The following is a 16,067-nucleotide window of genomic DNA, read 5'->3' as shown; positions in this document are numbered from 1 at the left end:
GCTCTCTCTCTATTGCTCACTCTCTCTCGCTGTTTGTCTCTTTTTTTAGACTAGTTGGGCATGCAGTTACATAAATGCAGTTTAAATAGTAAAGAATATTAAAATTGAGAGATATTAAAGGAAAAGCTATTTTCTGTATGTGCTTCTAATTTACTTTGAAGTTAACATTCTTAGATGATGAATCTAAATTCTACATTTTTGACATAGCCAGGCTATCTTTGTGTTAGTCGGTTTGACAAAAACTGAAACCTCAGTCAGCGATCACGGGAATCACAAAGCTGGTTTTCACCTTTTTCTGTGAACTCAGGCTTCCTGCTTCAGACTTGTTTTCACGCAGAAGGTGACGTTTAACGTGTCATGCGACTCTTCTTTTGCACAAACTTAACCGATCATGTGCAGCTGCTTCAGTCAACAGGTTTTTTTTAAACTTCATGTACTGAAACATGATATTGAATTGAAGTGCATTTAGGTCTGACACTGTCCTATAATGCAGGGTATAACTTAAACTTTTGGCCAGATCAAAGTGAAATAAATGTTACTGTTTGAATATTCTCTGTAATAAGTACCAGTAGAATAGTCCATTTTCTAATCTGTATTCTATCAGCTCCAGTACCAGCAGTGTAAACAGACTTGACAGCAAATCAGAGCAAAACATAAAAACATATTGATGTGATTTCTGCATCACTAACAAAATGCATGTCGGCTTCCCATAGCAACACGATGTACAAAGTGTGCAATATTGTAACTGCACAACTTCCTTTAGTGATATTAGTAACACACAACTTGGCATGTTTGCAACTATACCGCATTCCCTCAGCTGAGAATCTGTATCGCTCATAAAGAATCATCAGGAAACCATTTGTTTAAAGACAGATGCTTCTTACAGCCAGTTTAAATCTGAAACTGTGAACATAACCTGCTAATGACAGGTTAGCGCCACAGCATAACTTACCATGAAGATCTAGCAGGTTAAAAGGGACCCACCTTCATGACACTCTGACTTTAGGCTGAACATACCTTGCTAACCCACTTATCTCGCTTCGTAGTACAGCCCTCTGGTGATTTTCTTTCATGGATGATATTATTTTAGCATTTGATCTGCTTTTCAGAGGAATGGCACAAACACTGTCATTAAGGGTGCTATGCACTTTTTCTTCTGACAATGTTTGGTTCAACGTACACTCGTTAGTCATCATTCTTACACATGAATGCCATTAAAACTCCCAATCGCATATCCCTTACTGACCAGCATCTGCAAAACTGCTTGCGCATTGCCCTGACAACCTATATACCCGACTTCACTGCCATACTATGCACTTTGGTTTGTTTTTGTCGTTGTCGTTGGTGGTGGTGGAGATAAATCTGATGTTGCCTGTTACTCAAAGTGCAATCTTAAATACTGAGGATAGCTACCTGTAAAGTTGTGTTGGTACACTTATGTACAATTATTTATTTTATTTTATTGTTTATTTGATGTGGACATCACAATCACATTGGACAGACCAGATGCTTTGTTTGAGTGTTTTAGCACATGTGCTAATTCGCAACACTAATTAGGTGCATGTTTTCTGTTAGTTAACTGCATTTCTCTAATTGTCTGTTATTATGGCTTGGATATTGCTCACCTGGTCTGATTTTTCAACATTGTTGAACATTTAACAATGTAACAATGTTATATGTAACAATGCCTTGGGCCTCTGTGTGTCAGTGTATCACAATGTGCATTGTTAAGCATTTACAAAATACAATATATTGATTCCTTCAGTATGTTGTCATTTCTTTATTTGCTACCGTGATTACTCATATTTTCTGGCCCCTTATTTTTCTTCAGTTTCATGAACTGGCCCCAGTTCCAAATTAATTGAATAGCCCTGGTATAAAGTGTAAACAAGAACTTGAAACATGCAAGAGTATAATAATAATCCTATTTTAAGCTGTGTGTTATTGTGCCGCATAGAGTCAGTGTCTACGGTGGGGGAGAGGGGCAGTGTCAATGGGGGTCTCTGGCCTTGTTGAAGCAGCTCACTACTGTAGGAAAAAAGCTGTTTCTGTGTTGTGAGGTTCTTGTCCTGATGGAGTGCAACCTTCTGCCAGGAGGGAGGGGCTCAAACAGTTTGTGTCTAGTGTGGGAGGGGTCGGCCACAATCTTCCCAGCACGCTTTAAGGTCCTGGAGGTGTGCAAGTCCTGGAGGATCAGGAGATTACAGCCAATCACATTTTCAGCTGAGTGGATACACGCTGTAGTCTGGTCTTGTCCTTGGCAGTGGCAGCAGCGTATCAGATGGTGATGGAGGAGGTGAGAATGGACTCAATGATGGAGTTGTGGAAGTGAACCATCATTGTCTTTAGCAGGTTGAATTTCGTCAGCTGCCACAGGAAGTACATCCTCTGCTGAGTCTTCTTGGTGTGGGAGCTTATGTTCAGCTCCCACAGAGGTCCTGGGTGATAATGGTGCCCAGAAAGTGTTAGTGCTCCTCAGTGTTCACTGGGGAGTCACAAAGGGTGATTGGGGGCAAGTGGGGCTGTATCCTTCCTGAAGTCTACTTCGCGGAAGCAACCGTCCTCCGCTTCGCGTCGGACGGTTCACGCCTCCGCGTCGTCCATTAATTTCTGATAATGGACACCTCGTCGGGCATTATCCCTTACATGAATCCTTCTGTGTCAAAATAATATTATTTTATTGAAAGCCAGGTTAGACATGGATATTTGTAACTCAAGTGAGATTGGATATTGTATCTAATGACATGATGCATAATAATCCAATCCAGTTAATAGCAGCTTATAAAACAGAGTCAATTTATGATTTGCTAAACACTAAAAATTCTGTTATGTAACGGGAATTTTACTACTACTTTACCAACTGTAAAATGAAAACATCTTGAGTGCCAGTTGCCGCACCACCCTACTGCTAATGACCAGATAAAAAGTAGTTCTCAGGCCCACCGCTATAGCTCAACTGGTTGAGCTGGTGACCCTCGTACAGGGGCTACAGTCCTGGATGCAGCGGCCATGGGTTCGAATCGTGCTCATGGCCCTTTGCTGCAATTCCTTCCCCCATTCTTCTCCCCCACTTTCCTGTTTCTCTCTTGACTGTCCTGTATAATAAAGGCCAAAAAAAATAACTTTAAAAAATAAAAACAGTTGTTCTCAAATATAAAATTAAGTTTGAATTAATTATAACAAAATAATAATAAAATTAATAATAGCATTCATATTCTTCTGCTATATTACCAATATTTGTATTATTAACAGAGTAAATATTCATCCTTACTGCATGTTTACTAATTTTACACTTCCTGGATGCGGGGCACCGGCCAAATGAGCGTGTATGTAGCTCGAAAAACTTTCTTGTGATCATGTGACCTCGGCCCAGGCTCTGATTGGCAGCTGCAGACTTTCTCACAGGGCGCAGCTCGGTGCGTCCCAGACCCGTCCACTTTGCTGTAAGCCAATTCATTTTGTCTTTATTTGCGTTTCTCTTCTGTGGTTGGAAATCAAAACTGTCCTTCAATGTTCTTACGACTGTGCTTTGTGGCACCGTCACACGGCCCTTCTCCGCCTCTTTTACTAGATGACAGCTGCTGTCGTGATGGCTTAATGCATCGGCCATGCTGTCAGTGGAGAAAAGACTGCTTGTAGAAAAGACCGCGTGTAGAATGCATGTAACTCGGTTTAACCTTGGACAAATCTGACATGAGAACGCCCTAGTTTATTATTTTTAAAGTCATTTTTGGTCACACACCTGTCTGAGCACACCACAGCCACCAAGCAGCAGCTACCACAGCCTGCTATGTGGGATGTTTAGGGAGCATCAGTAAATCATATCGCCTATCGATGAGAAAATGTTCAGCAAGAAGTTTTGCCTGTGACCAGGTGGGAGGTGCAACAAAATGAGAAAATGGGTCGTACTGGTGCTACCAGTGGAAAAAGTTAGTCTGGAGCCCTGAATAGTGTTTATTTATTTATTTTTTTCCCCATTATTTATGTTTGTTTTAAGTTTGTACAGATCCTGTAAATATTCTATTTAGTTGTGGTAAGTCTTGATCATGTTAAATTAGGTTATGTTGAGAATATCCTCCAAAGGTAGACAATTTGCATTCCTGTAAATAGTTGTGCCTGATGTTACTCATATTCTAATTTCTGATTTAAAAAAAAAAAAAAAGGTCATTTGCAGACTGTGCCCCCCCCCCACCAAAAATTTTCGCCAGCCACCACTAATCCTGACATATGGATCCTGCTGCTGTCTGATGCAGCAGGTATTTAATAAACTTAAGGAAAGACTCCTACAAACAGCTGGAAGCAATGAACGTGAACATCAGCCAATCCTTGTCCCGAAGTTACGGATCCAACTTGCCAACTTCCCTTACCTGCCTTGTTCTAATGTGCCAGAGGCTGGATGGTTTGTTTTGTTAAGTAAATTTTATTTTATTTTAATTTTTTTTAGACATTTCAGTTTACAATAGATGTGAAATTGTAGAGCGTATTTCACATGCTATGCTGTAATTTTGGCAGTAAACTGTGTCTGTTCTCTTTCTATGATTTTTTTTTGAGGAATAATGGTGCTGAAATGTGGAATAAAAGTCTTCCCCAAATCACTTGACACGGCTTGAAGTACCGTTGCTTGTCCGTGCCTATCTGTTAATGTGACTGCTTAAAGTTCAGTGTAAAAGTGATGTAAAAAATGTTCCCAGGTCCTACTTTACCAGGGTGCTTCTTCAGACATGAAGCAACACTTTTAGATGTTGTCAGATAAACAATAATGGGCTATACACACTTGCACGCACATACATAGATTACTTGATTTATTAGATTGTGTTTTTGGTAGGCACAAGTGACGAAGGAAGTCAGACACCAATTGTGTCCTTTTAATATATATATATATATATATATAATTACCATTTCACAACACAGCCATCTTATTTATATGAAGCAACCTATTGTTGTTTTTTTATGTCTTATTGAGCCCTAGTATTGTATTCATTTCACTACTTCATTTGCAAAAAAAATAACAGTCATCATCCATCCATTATATATAGAGCGCTTAGTACTCACTGGGGTCGCAGGGGGCCTGAAGCCTATCCCAGCTGACTTAGTGCAAAGGCAGGGGATGCCCTGGACAGGTCGAGGTAACAGTAATGTATTACTTTAAATTGAATGCTGCACAGCATTGTATTCTCAATTTGGGGAAAAAAAAAAAAAAGCGAGACCTAGGAGAGAATTGGCAAACCTTGATGTTCTACAAAAGGCAATGCCATGGTACAATATGGTACACTGTTGCAGTTCAGTTCAGTTCAGTGTGAGGGCAGGGAATCATGTTATTCCAACATTAGCACATTAGGAAACTCTGACCAGGACAGTAGTAAACACTTATAGTACCTCTTGCAAAAATAGCTCATACAAACAGGTGAGTGGGGGGTCATTCCACCTCAATTCACCATTCACCATTATGTGCATATATAAGTTGAGTAAAAACGTATAACATTTTTGGTCACAAGTAATTTTTTGAGTTAAGTTTTTTGTGTGTGTTTTTTTGGAGGGGGATTTTTGCTCTTAGTCAAAAAAAGTGTTGGGAAAGTTTGTAGTAATAATATTTGGTGTACTGATGTCAGCATTAAATACATGTTTAAGTAGTTCATGCCCAATTATTTTTGGAAAAAATGGGTTTCCCAGTTCACTGTCTCTTTATGTAATATTGATGCCCACATTGTTATTCATATGGATAGATTTTTCTGAATGTTCCCAGGCAAAAACACAGACAACTAGAAAAAAAATGCAGATTCGTACAAAGAGGGAACAAAGACAAACAGCTAAAGCTGTCCTGAGTTGACTGACTGTGTATGGTATAACAGTCCGGCATCAAGTGGGACCCAAGCACTTCTTTTATGGCAGTTGCAGATTGGAGATAGGTGAGCCACTCCCCACTACAGGTGTCCTCATGCAGCTGATTATCCACTGGATGTTCGGCACACACACCCCACTCACACCCACATGAGGGAAGGGGGCAAAAAAGAAGGAGAACTGCCAACTAAGTGGAGGTAGAGGGCATGACAATAGATCTGGTTTGTAATATTCTGTCAAAGCAGGGTTGGTCCATTAAAGACATATGTAGATATCAATGAGCCTGCAAAACTTAATTACTTTAGCTGAATTATGTTTCAAGTTATGGCACTTTAAAAATCTTGCTCTGCTAATTGCCGCAAAAAAAAAAAGCAAAATTGGCAAGACCCCACCCCTCCTTAAGAATTTTTAATTCAAAAACGTATATTTGCTATGACAGGACATTTTACACATGGTCAACTCAATTAATGTTCACCTTTTTAAATGAAAACAGTCAAATTGAAGATGATCAGGCGTGGGGTATTTGGTGAATTGAAGGGGAATGACCCTTGTTTGACTTTAGGAGAACAAAATCATAGGTCGTCCAGGCCTTTATGTCTTTAAGACTTGCTTGGAGTTTGGCTAATTGATTAGTTTCATCCAGCTTCATAGACAAATTTAGCTGGGTGTCATGACAATGGAAATTTATGCAGTGTTGCTTATAATATTGCCTAAGGGAAGCATGTAAAAGGTGAACAATGCTGGTCTTAGCTCAGAACCCTGTGGAACTCCATAACTAGCTAATGGATATGGAGGAATCATCACTGATACAACTGGAATCAACCTGATGGATATGATTTAAGCCAGTCCAGTGTGGTTCCTTTAATCACAATGACCCGTTCCAGTCTCTGTAGTAAGATGTTGTGATCAGCTGTATCAAATGCAGCACTAATATCCAGCAGAACAAGTATAGAAACCAGTTTACTGTCTTAGGCTGTTAGAAGATCATTGGCGACTTTCACCGGTACTGTTTCTGTGCTATGATTTATTCAAAATCTTGACTTAAACTTTTTAAACAAACTATTGCTGTTCAGATGGTCCCATAACTGGCTTGCAACAGCTTTTTCAAGAATTTTAGAAATAAAATAGTTTTCTTTGATTAGAGAAGACTAATGAAGAGGAGCAGTTCTTGTTCTATAGAGCTCTTTTTATGTCATTAACCTGCCTTTCCAGAAAACGTGAGAATCTTCTGAATTTGTGGAACTGCCTTTCCAGTCTTTAAGAACTGCTTTAAGATGGGCCTTTGTGAATTGTGAATTTCAAAGGGACATGAGGCTGCAGTCATATTGAAAAGATTATCCACCTGTGTAGCAGTAAGGTTAGAGTAGCTGCTTTCCATTGTGTTGGTATATGGCAGTGAAGTAAATAATAATGAAATCATTTCCTTAAATTTAGTTGCTACATTGTCAGATAAACAGCTGCTATAATGGAACTTCTTGGCAAATGCCCATATTCCACCATTGTAAATTTAAATGTCACCAACTTTGCCTTAGCTTCCCACCTCATGAAGACCTTGGTGAGCTTATACGTGGACATTCTGCAGTTTGCATAACGGCCTGGTGTTAGGGTGGATGATGCAGTTATCTACCTGCTGTACATCATTCTCACACCTGGAGAGGACAGGGAGCGCTGTAAGGGTTATGTTTTTTGACTTTTCCAGTTGATGTGTATCAGAGAAGATTGAACAGGAGTACGGGGAGGTCATCCTGAACTTTTTCCCCTGGTGGGAGCTGGACATTCTCAGTTTTAACACAAAGGAGCTGGTGATAGACTTCTGCAGGAAATCACCTCAGACAGTACCAGTGAACATCCTGGGACTGGACATCAAGAATGTGGGAGAGTACAAGTACCTGGGGTTTCATCTCAACAATAAACCAGACTGGTCACAGAGTACAGATGTCCTGTATAAGAACAGCCAAGGTCGTCTCCACCTGGTGAGAAGACTAAGGTCCTTTGGCGTGTGCAGGAAGCTGTTTATAACCTTCTATGACACTGTGGTTGTGTCTGCAATCTTCAGCATTCTGAAGATGATTCCATGATTGTGCTTTAGTTTGCAGAACTACAATAGTTTGAATAGTTTTTCATTTTAAGGTTGAGTAAATAACTTAAGATTAAATAATGTTATATTTTAAGATACAGATTTTCATTAGCTATTAGACATAACCATTAAAAAAATTAAACAAAAGGCTGAAATATTTCCATTTGTGTGTAATGAATTTAGAATATATGAAATTTTCACTTTCTCAGATAACTGATCAAAACTAAGAAACTTTATGACAATGTTCTAATTTTTTTAGATGCACTAGTATATTACCATTCCAAAGCACTGTGCTGTTTGGTCCTTTAGATTCCTCTGGATTGAGACTGCAAGTTTACTGGTGGTGTTTGGAGTGCAGTCTTTGAAAACCAGGGAACTTAGTTCACTGCCATCTGTTTGCTTTTACTGATCCTATTTGTAGAGGTTCACTGAAGGTCGGACTGGAAAGGGATGCAGTGTGTAGAGCTGAAATGCTCTTACACCTGCTGTGTTCTTCAGAGGATCTCTGATCCCTGGATTGGTGAACTTAAAGATTCTTCGACTAATCACTAAGGAAGGTGCTCAACCAACAAACACTGTGAAGGATAATAGTGTATGCATTCTCTTATGATTCCTTGCTCAGTCACCTTGTCACTCTTTTTGTGATGTGTTTTATGCAACAGTCACTAGTGGGGATGGTGGTCAAGTGGATAATGAAAACAATGTTTTAAAAATTGGGCGGGTTAATGTAGAAGTTATCTTCTCATCTTTTCATATATATATATATATGTCTGAATTCTTCAGCAACTGTTGCATAATTGTATCATGACATGAGCAATGTGGAAGTGCTACCTTTTAAAAATATGTTTGTCCTCTTCACCCAGGTCAGTGACAGACCCCAGAGATGGAAAGCGAGTTGCTCTGAAAAAGATGCCCAATGTCTTCCAAAACCTTGTTTCTTGCAAGAGGGTATTTCGGGAGCTGAAGATGCTATGCTTCTTCAAACATGAAAATGTAAGTGAAATACAAAAACTCCACCCAAGTGGTTAAAGTTTAATTCTCTATCTGGAAAGTTAAAATACATAGATTCACACAGCTGAAACACAAACACCCATCAGCCCCAACATGAAAACCACCTGCCTAGCATTGCTTAGATCCACCATGTGCTGCCAAAACAGCTCTTAGTCTGACGCCACAGACCATGGAAGGGGTCCTGTTGTGTCATTCACAAAGGTGTCAGCAGTAGATCCAGGTTCTTTGAGTTAATTTACGAAGTGGGACCTTCATGGACCCGGGTTTTCAGTACATCTTTTAGGTGCCAGACTAAACTGAGTTCTGGGGAATTTACAGGCCGAGTCAACACCTTGAGTTCTTTGTCATGTTTTTCAAAGCATTACTGAAAATTTTTTGCAGTGTGGCTTTATCCTGCTTAAAGAGGTCATTAACATCAGGGAATACCAAGAAAATGCCAGGACCCAGGGTTCCCAGTAGAACACATCCTGTGGCCTTGAAATGATGCAAGCATACCTGGCTATCAACAATATTTTAAACAAAATGTTTCCTCAGACTCGGCCACTTTAACAGGCTCAACAACTTCTTTTCACACTTTGAAGCATCTAACCCGACAATCAGAGAGAGGGCTGGTCCTTCTTCATCTGTCAGGCCAGCTTTCACCATCAACGCAGCAGAGAAACAGAGAAGCCTAGCCAGGGTCAACCCACAAAAAGCATCAGGATCGGACAACATCCTGGGACGTGTGCTCAGAGTCTGCGCTGACAAGCTGGCAGATGTGCTGACTGATATTTTCAACATCTCCCTCAGTTAGGCCATTGTCCCCAGATGCTTCAGGACATCCACCATAGTTCCAGTGGCAAAGACATCAGTTGTAGCCTGTCTAATTAACTATCGCCCCATCGCACTGACAACGATTGTGATTAAGTGTTTTGAACGGCTTGTCAAACCACACATCATAGCCAGCCTTCCTGCAATGCTTGACCCCCTTCAGTTTGCTTGCCATCCCAACCACTCCACAGAGGATGCAATATCCACCACCTTCACTCAGTCATCATCCACCTGGAAAATAAAGACACCTACGCTAGAATCCTGTACATTGATTTCAGCTCAGCGTTAAATACCACCATCCCCCAGAGAATAATAGAGAAACTCCTCCTACTCGGCCTGGATACCGCCACGTCTCTGGGTCCTGGACTTTCTGACCGAAAGAACCCAGTCTGTCCGAGTCGGAAAGAACATCTCTAACTCCATCATGCTGAGCACTGAATCTCCTCAAGGCTGTGTACTCAGTCCACTTTTGTTTACACTAACACACGGCTGTGCAGCCACACATGAGGGGATCCAGATCATCAAGTTTGCTGATGATAACACAGTGGTGGGACTTATTCATGAGAACAAAGAATCAGTGTACAGAGATGAAGTGAAACACCTAGAGGGCTGGTGCAGTAAAAACAACTGCTGCTCAATGTGGACAAAATGAAGGAGGTGATCATTGACTTCCGAAGGTCATGTCCTGAGCATGCTCCCCTCAGCATCAGTGGCTGCACAGTGGAGAGAGTGGAGAACATCAAGTTCCTCAAAGTGCAGATCTCGCAGGTCCTGAGCTGGAATAAGAACACCACAGCAATCATCAAACAGTCCCAGCAGAAACTGCATTTCCTGAGGAAGCTGAAACAAGCCTCTCTCCCTGCCAGCATCCTCAGGACTTTTTACAGAGGTCTGGTAGAGAGCGTTCTAACATACTGCATCTCAACATGTACTCCAGCTGCAGTATGTCAGACAGAAAAGCCTTGCAGAGGATAGTTAGAGGAGCTGAGAGGGTCATCAGAGTTTCCCTCACCTCTGTCCAAGAACTTTTCCAGAGCCGCTGCAGGAGCAGGACACTGAACATTGTCAGAGACTCTTCACACCCTCTCCATAAACTGGTTGAACTGCTGCCATCAGGCAAATGTTTCAAGAGCATTAAAGGAAGAACCTCTAGAATGATCAACAGCTTCATGCACAAGTTGTCAGAATGCTGAACTGCTGATCTAGAAATGCAAACACTTCTTTATTTAAATTGCTTTAAGTTATTGGATCCTGAAGAAACACTCTCTCATCTTGCCTGTACTACTGTGTATGTACAGCAAAATGACAATAGACTTGATTTGATTTGATTTCTTTCATTGCTCTATGATTCTGTTTACTTGTGTGCTTATTGTAGATGTTTCATCCGTCAGTAGTATTAATGTTGTGGCTTATTATTGTATATCTATGTACAGATGTCTGCTATTACACTAGTTAGAAATTGAATTTTAAAAGAAAAACTGACCTTTGCTTGAACTTTCTTCTTAGGTGCTCTCTGCTCTGGACATACTACAACCTCCACACATTGACTACTTTGAAGAAATGTATCCTTTACCACTGGTTGACTCAACAATCCTGTGATCATATACAGGGCTCCAGGGTTTGCAATGTATGAAGTATTTTATTTAAAGGTGTCAGAGATTTTTTACAGGTCACAATCGGAGCAGGTGTTCGTCTTAGTTCTCCTCTTTTCGTATTTAATTAAAAATATTCTAATGATGTTAATACAGTACACTTGAAAAGGAGGCACTCTGCCTTCTTGAAGTCATTTGTGTAAAATCCTGCTTACCTCCTCTGGCTAATGAAATCCTCTCTTAAGGGTTTGAGCTTTTGGGACTGGTCCAACTCAACTCTGTCTTCGCAGACACACACACAGCTTCCCAAAAAGTAGCACATTGTAGTTTATTAAGCACACATATCTAAGGCAATAAAACTAGATACGAGATATAACAACATACATAAAATGAACAAAAAACAAACATAACCAATAACTGACCGACTGCGCAATCTTAAGCTTTGTTGCTTATGAATTCCTTCTGTATGTATCTTTTGATGCAGATAGTTTTGGTGTGATTGTTCAGGTTTTGGAATATCTGTTTCTGTGACTTCTGCCTGCACCATAACAATACATCACTGTAGACAGTAGAACACTTGTGAGCAGAATTTAATTTGTAGTGCTTCAATCGTTGAAAATGATCTTTTAAAAAAGTAATGAATGCAGCAACTCTAAAAACAATGTCTTAGATTTATTAGATCTAGTTTTGCTGATGCATTAGTCTTTATTTACTTCCATAATATGAAGATGGTGTATGTTGAGGATGAAACACACCTGGACATCAAACCATAGCCATCTGCATGAAGACAAACTGCTGCTTTTTGTAATATTGCTGAACTGCTGCTTTATTGCTGTTCTCTGTCATTTGTATTTTGAAAGAGGAAAGTGATTTATTCTATAGAACATCTGCCACTTTTAAGATTTAAGTCTGCACCATCACACTCATGAAACTGATGAGCCCTTTATCCTGGTGGTATGTCCAATCTTTCAGTCCTCAGCTTGTCCTAAACTTTAGGCTGTATTAATAGCCAAATGTACATGCTACAAAATAAATCAACAAGCTATATAATCTTGGCAGTATATATATAGAACAGTATATAATATTCACCACCTAATTTTAGGCAGCCTTAGCCAGGTGATTCTCCCTTCACAGCTGAGACATTCTGCTGACTGAGTGTTCTCTGGTCATTCGGACCCTTTGTATGAATAATTAAGGGAGTCCAAAAAAACTAAATGGACGACACTATTACAAGGAATGAAACCGCCTAGTTTCCCACTATGGACAGATTTCAGTTGTGCAGAGATTTTTGCTAAATTGCGCATGTGCAGGTGAATGTATAAGCGTATTAACATGTTATCACAGATTCAAGATTCAAGAGTTAAGAGTTTTTATTTGTCACAGTATGTGCAGTGAAATGCAGAAGTGGAGTCTCCAGGCTGTGCAATCACAGTAACACATTATTAAAAAAAATAAATAAAAAAAGGTCATAATGTCTTCAATAACACCTCAGCAGTGCCGCAACTTGATCTCCTCCATGCTATGCTGCATTGATGCAGTATTTTGTGGTGAAGAAGCTCCAATTAAGTATAGTGTGTATAAGCAAACAAACCTTTTAGAAGTTTGACATTTCTGTGTTAAAAATCATTTTTTGATTTATTTTAGGAAATAAAATATTTTTTAAACGATACTGGATATCTGATTTCCATTAACTTCTATCCCATAATAATCACAAAAAGGCTTGAAATGTTTCACTTTAATGATAGATCAACTGAATTTAATCGATATAAAATGTATGAAAATTTACCTTTTTAAATAAAGTCCCAATTTTTTTGAGATTGTCCTCAACAGTGTGTAATCTGAATGTAGTCAGCCTCTCTGACTGATAAATGTCACCATCAACCAGTTAACCACAATTAAAAGCTCTCCAGTTCAACTAAAATAAAGGTTTCTAGCAAACATTAAGTTTTATGTCCCAATGACAAATGAAATTGCAGTCACGATCGTTTAAATACCCAAAGTATCATATTGCCATGGATACATGACAACATATTAACAGTCACAGTTTATAGTTGTTTACATATTGGAAAATGAAAAATTGGCCATGAGGTTTATGCTATGTTCCTTTGAATGTGCTTACAGCTTTACTAATTAGTTTATTACTTAAAAACCTGATGATTCTCAGGCTAATTCAGTTCCTCTGCCATTAGTCTGTTGCACACCCTGTAATTATTAGATCGTTTTGTCATAATTTAGGATATTGTAATTCCAAATATTAGCTGTCAGTCATAATAGAATGGAAAGTTTAGGAACATTTTTAAGAAGTTAGTGGTGCCTTCAGAGATTCTGGAGCACTTTGGTCAGAATACCTTTGTTTTTGGTCTTGGACCATTGTCACATAACAAAAACATCCCCCAAATATTTATTTAAATACAGTAAGGTATAAATCTTTCTCAGAATACAGCTACAGATGCCACAATCAACAGAAGCTATGGCTGTAAAAATAACACAGGAGGAGGATAAGTTATAGTTACTATCATTTTGTAGAGATACAAAAGGAAAAAAAGTAAAGTTTGAATTGTTTTCAAGCCAGACATGGAGATAGGCTGGGGAGATAATAGATGAACTTTTCCCAGCCACTCATGTTCAGAAAGAAGTCAGTCACACTAAAAATGCAATAAAAATTTACAGCAAATACAACATAATTTTGTTGCTACATGAAAAACTTTTTTTTTTTTTTAAATCATTGTGTGGATTAAGTGTGGACTGTGTTCTGAAAAGAAATAGAGAAAATGTTGGTGAAAAAATTTGGTCATCAACCCAGAACAGCAGTCTCAGATCTCAGTGTTAATTGTGCCCACAGATAAGTGAACTAGAGCTTAGAGACTGCATTCAGTAATTCAGGACAGAATTCTCACAATGTGACTGCTGTTTCAAGGCTGCACATCTACAAAAGCTTCCATCCAATCTGAAAATGACATTAATGCACTGACCCTGAGCAAGAATGCAATTGCAACTGCAATTTTTGTGCCACCACAGCGGCTACATCTTGTTGTTCTTTGTTTCTGTTTTATGTTGAAGAAATGTGGATAAAGCATAAGCAACAGTTAATGTGGCCTCAAGGCTACAGAGAAAACAGGACTATGTACATGCCCACATGTTGTGACTGCAGGTGTTGGTACATTTCAATAATCAAAACATGCTCATGCAAACATGCCAGTTTACATTTTGTATATTTTTAGCAAGTTCCAGTGCGGAAGCATAACACAAATTGTAAAAGTAAAAAGTATGAATGTCATTTGGCAGCTTTGTAGACACCAGAGCAATCTTAATACTCAGGCTTAACGCTGCTTTAAAACGAATGTACAGTTTTAGCATAGCAGCACTGTCTTACAATGATTATGAATGAGATTTACCGTTTGTGTTCATGGATGTGTTTTTGTGTTTTGACCTTAATTTCCCATTTATCAGCTATGTGGTGACTGAACTGATGCAAAGTGACCTCCATAAGATCATCGTATCACCGCAGCCTCTGAGCTCAGACCATGCCAAAGTTTTTCTTTATCAGATTCTAAGAGGTAGGTTCTCTTTTCTTTAAGATGACCTTCTCAATTTAGTCACATTTACTCAAGTTTGTTACATAAGATGCTCCGACCTAAATATTTGAAATAAAATGTGCAGAGATGCTTTTATAGCAGCCCATAGCTACTCTGACTAAACCAAGATAGATGGAGCAAAACATAAAAGAAAAAGTCACAGGCATGCTGTAGATCAGTAATATGTTATAGATATAGGGTTTTCCATTAATGCTGGTCTGCCTGCAATGGCCAATAATGGTGTCCTCAGCCTTGGTGTCTTGTAAATTTCCATGTTAGAGACCAGAGAGAAAGGTCTTATGGTGAAAGTCTTTGTGTTCGGCTCTCTGCATTTTCAACTTGTACCTGGATCTCTGTGGTTTGGAGTGTACTGTCACTCTTGTGTTTCTCTTTGTATTTTTAGACTGTTGTCATTCTTATTGGAGTGTCTGCTGAAGCAAACTAAATCTTACCTGATGTTGTTGTTTCACACTGGAAACTTTTCATTCATGATTTTGGATGCAAAATTCTATCCTGTTGTCTTTTTATGATTAACCATTACCACCACCAGGACTTAAATATCTTCATTCTGCTGGAATTCTACACCGAGACATCAAACCTGGCAACCTCCTGGTCAACAGCAACTGTGTGCTCAAGGTGTGTGAGAAAGGCTTTGTGGGTACAGTTTTTCATGTCACCTGAACATGTTGTAAGAAAAAGTCAAAAGCTATAGCCAACTTGAGGACAATCCCTGTAACAAAGTCTTTGTAAATTCAGTGTAGTAGTCCTGCAATGAATTGTATTTTGTAGCTTAAAAGTTTTTATTATTGTAAAGACCGTGTCTTTAAAAACATTAATTCAGCTACATGGTACTTTTACAATCTATAATTGATGATGTTTGTAGTTTATTGCATTTTATTTTTAGATATGATTGCTGTTTAGTCTACCACTGGCTTAGTGCCTTTTGCAGTTGATAAATCAGTATTCATTTCATCAACGAAGAATTATGACAAAGAATAACAATATTAATTGATACCACTATTCTGCATTTTCATGAATGAAGATGAATGAGTGGACAAATTAAATAATTACAGGTGCAATGATCGGTATGTATCTGTGACCTGTAACCCCTGATTAGTCAGCTGCTTTACCTGTTGCACTGCCTGTAGTAAGTATCATGCACTA

The 16,067-nt window shown here is 39.0% G+C and overlaps 1 protein-coding gene across 1 annotated transcript in view; it reads left to right on the top strand.

Annotated features, from left to right (window-relative positions):
- Positions 1–16,067, top strand: part of nlk2 (nemo-like kinase, type 2) — a 39,680-nt gene that overhangs the window by 4,489 nt on the left and 19,124 nt on the right. The window contains exons 2-5 of the mRNA XM_008278968.1: positions 8,779–8,908; positions 11,243–11,298; positions 14,779–14,885; positions 15,454–15,539. Coding sequence (XP_008277190.1) covers positions 8,779–8,908; positions 11,243–11,298; positions 14,779–14,885; positions 15,454–15,539 — 379 coding nt within the window. The remainder of the gene's footprint in view (positions 1–8,778; positions 8,909–11,242; positions 11,299–14,778; positions 14,886–15,453; positions 15,540–16,067) is intronic.

The sequence above is a fragment of the Stegastes partitus genome, unplaced genomic scaffold, assembly GCF_000690725.1.
Source record: "Stegastes partitus isolate 25-593 unplaced genomic scaffold, Stegastes_partitus-1.0.2 Scaffold140, whole genome shotgun sequence".
Lineage (NCBI taxonomy): Eukaryota > Metazoa > Chordata > Actinopteri > Pomacentridae > Stegastes > Stegastes partitus.
The sequence above is the reverse complement of the archived record's forward strand: the minus strand, read 5'-3'. Positions and strand labels throughout refer to the sequence as shown.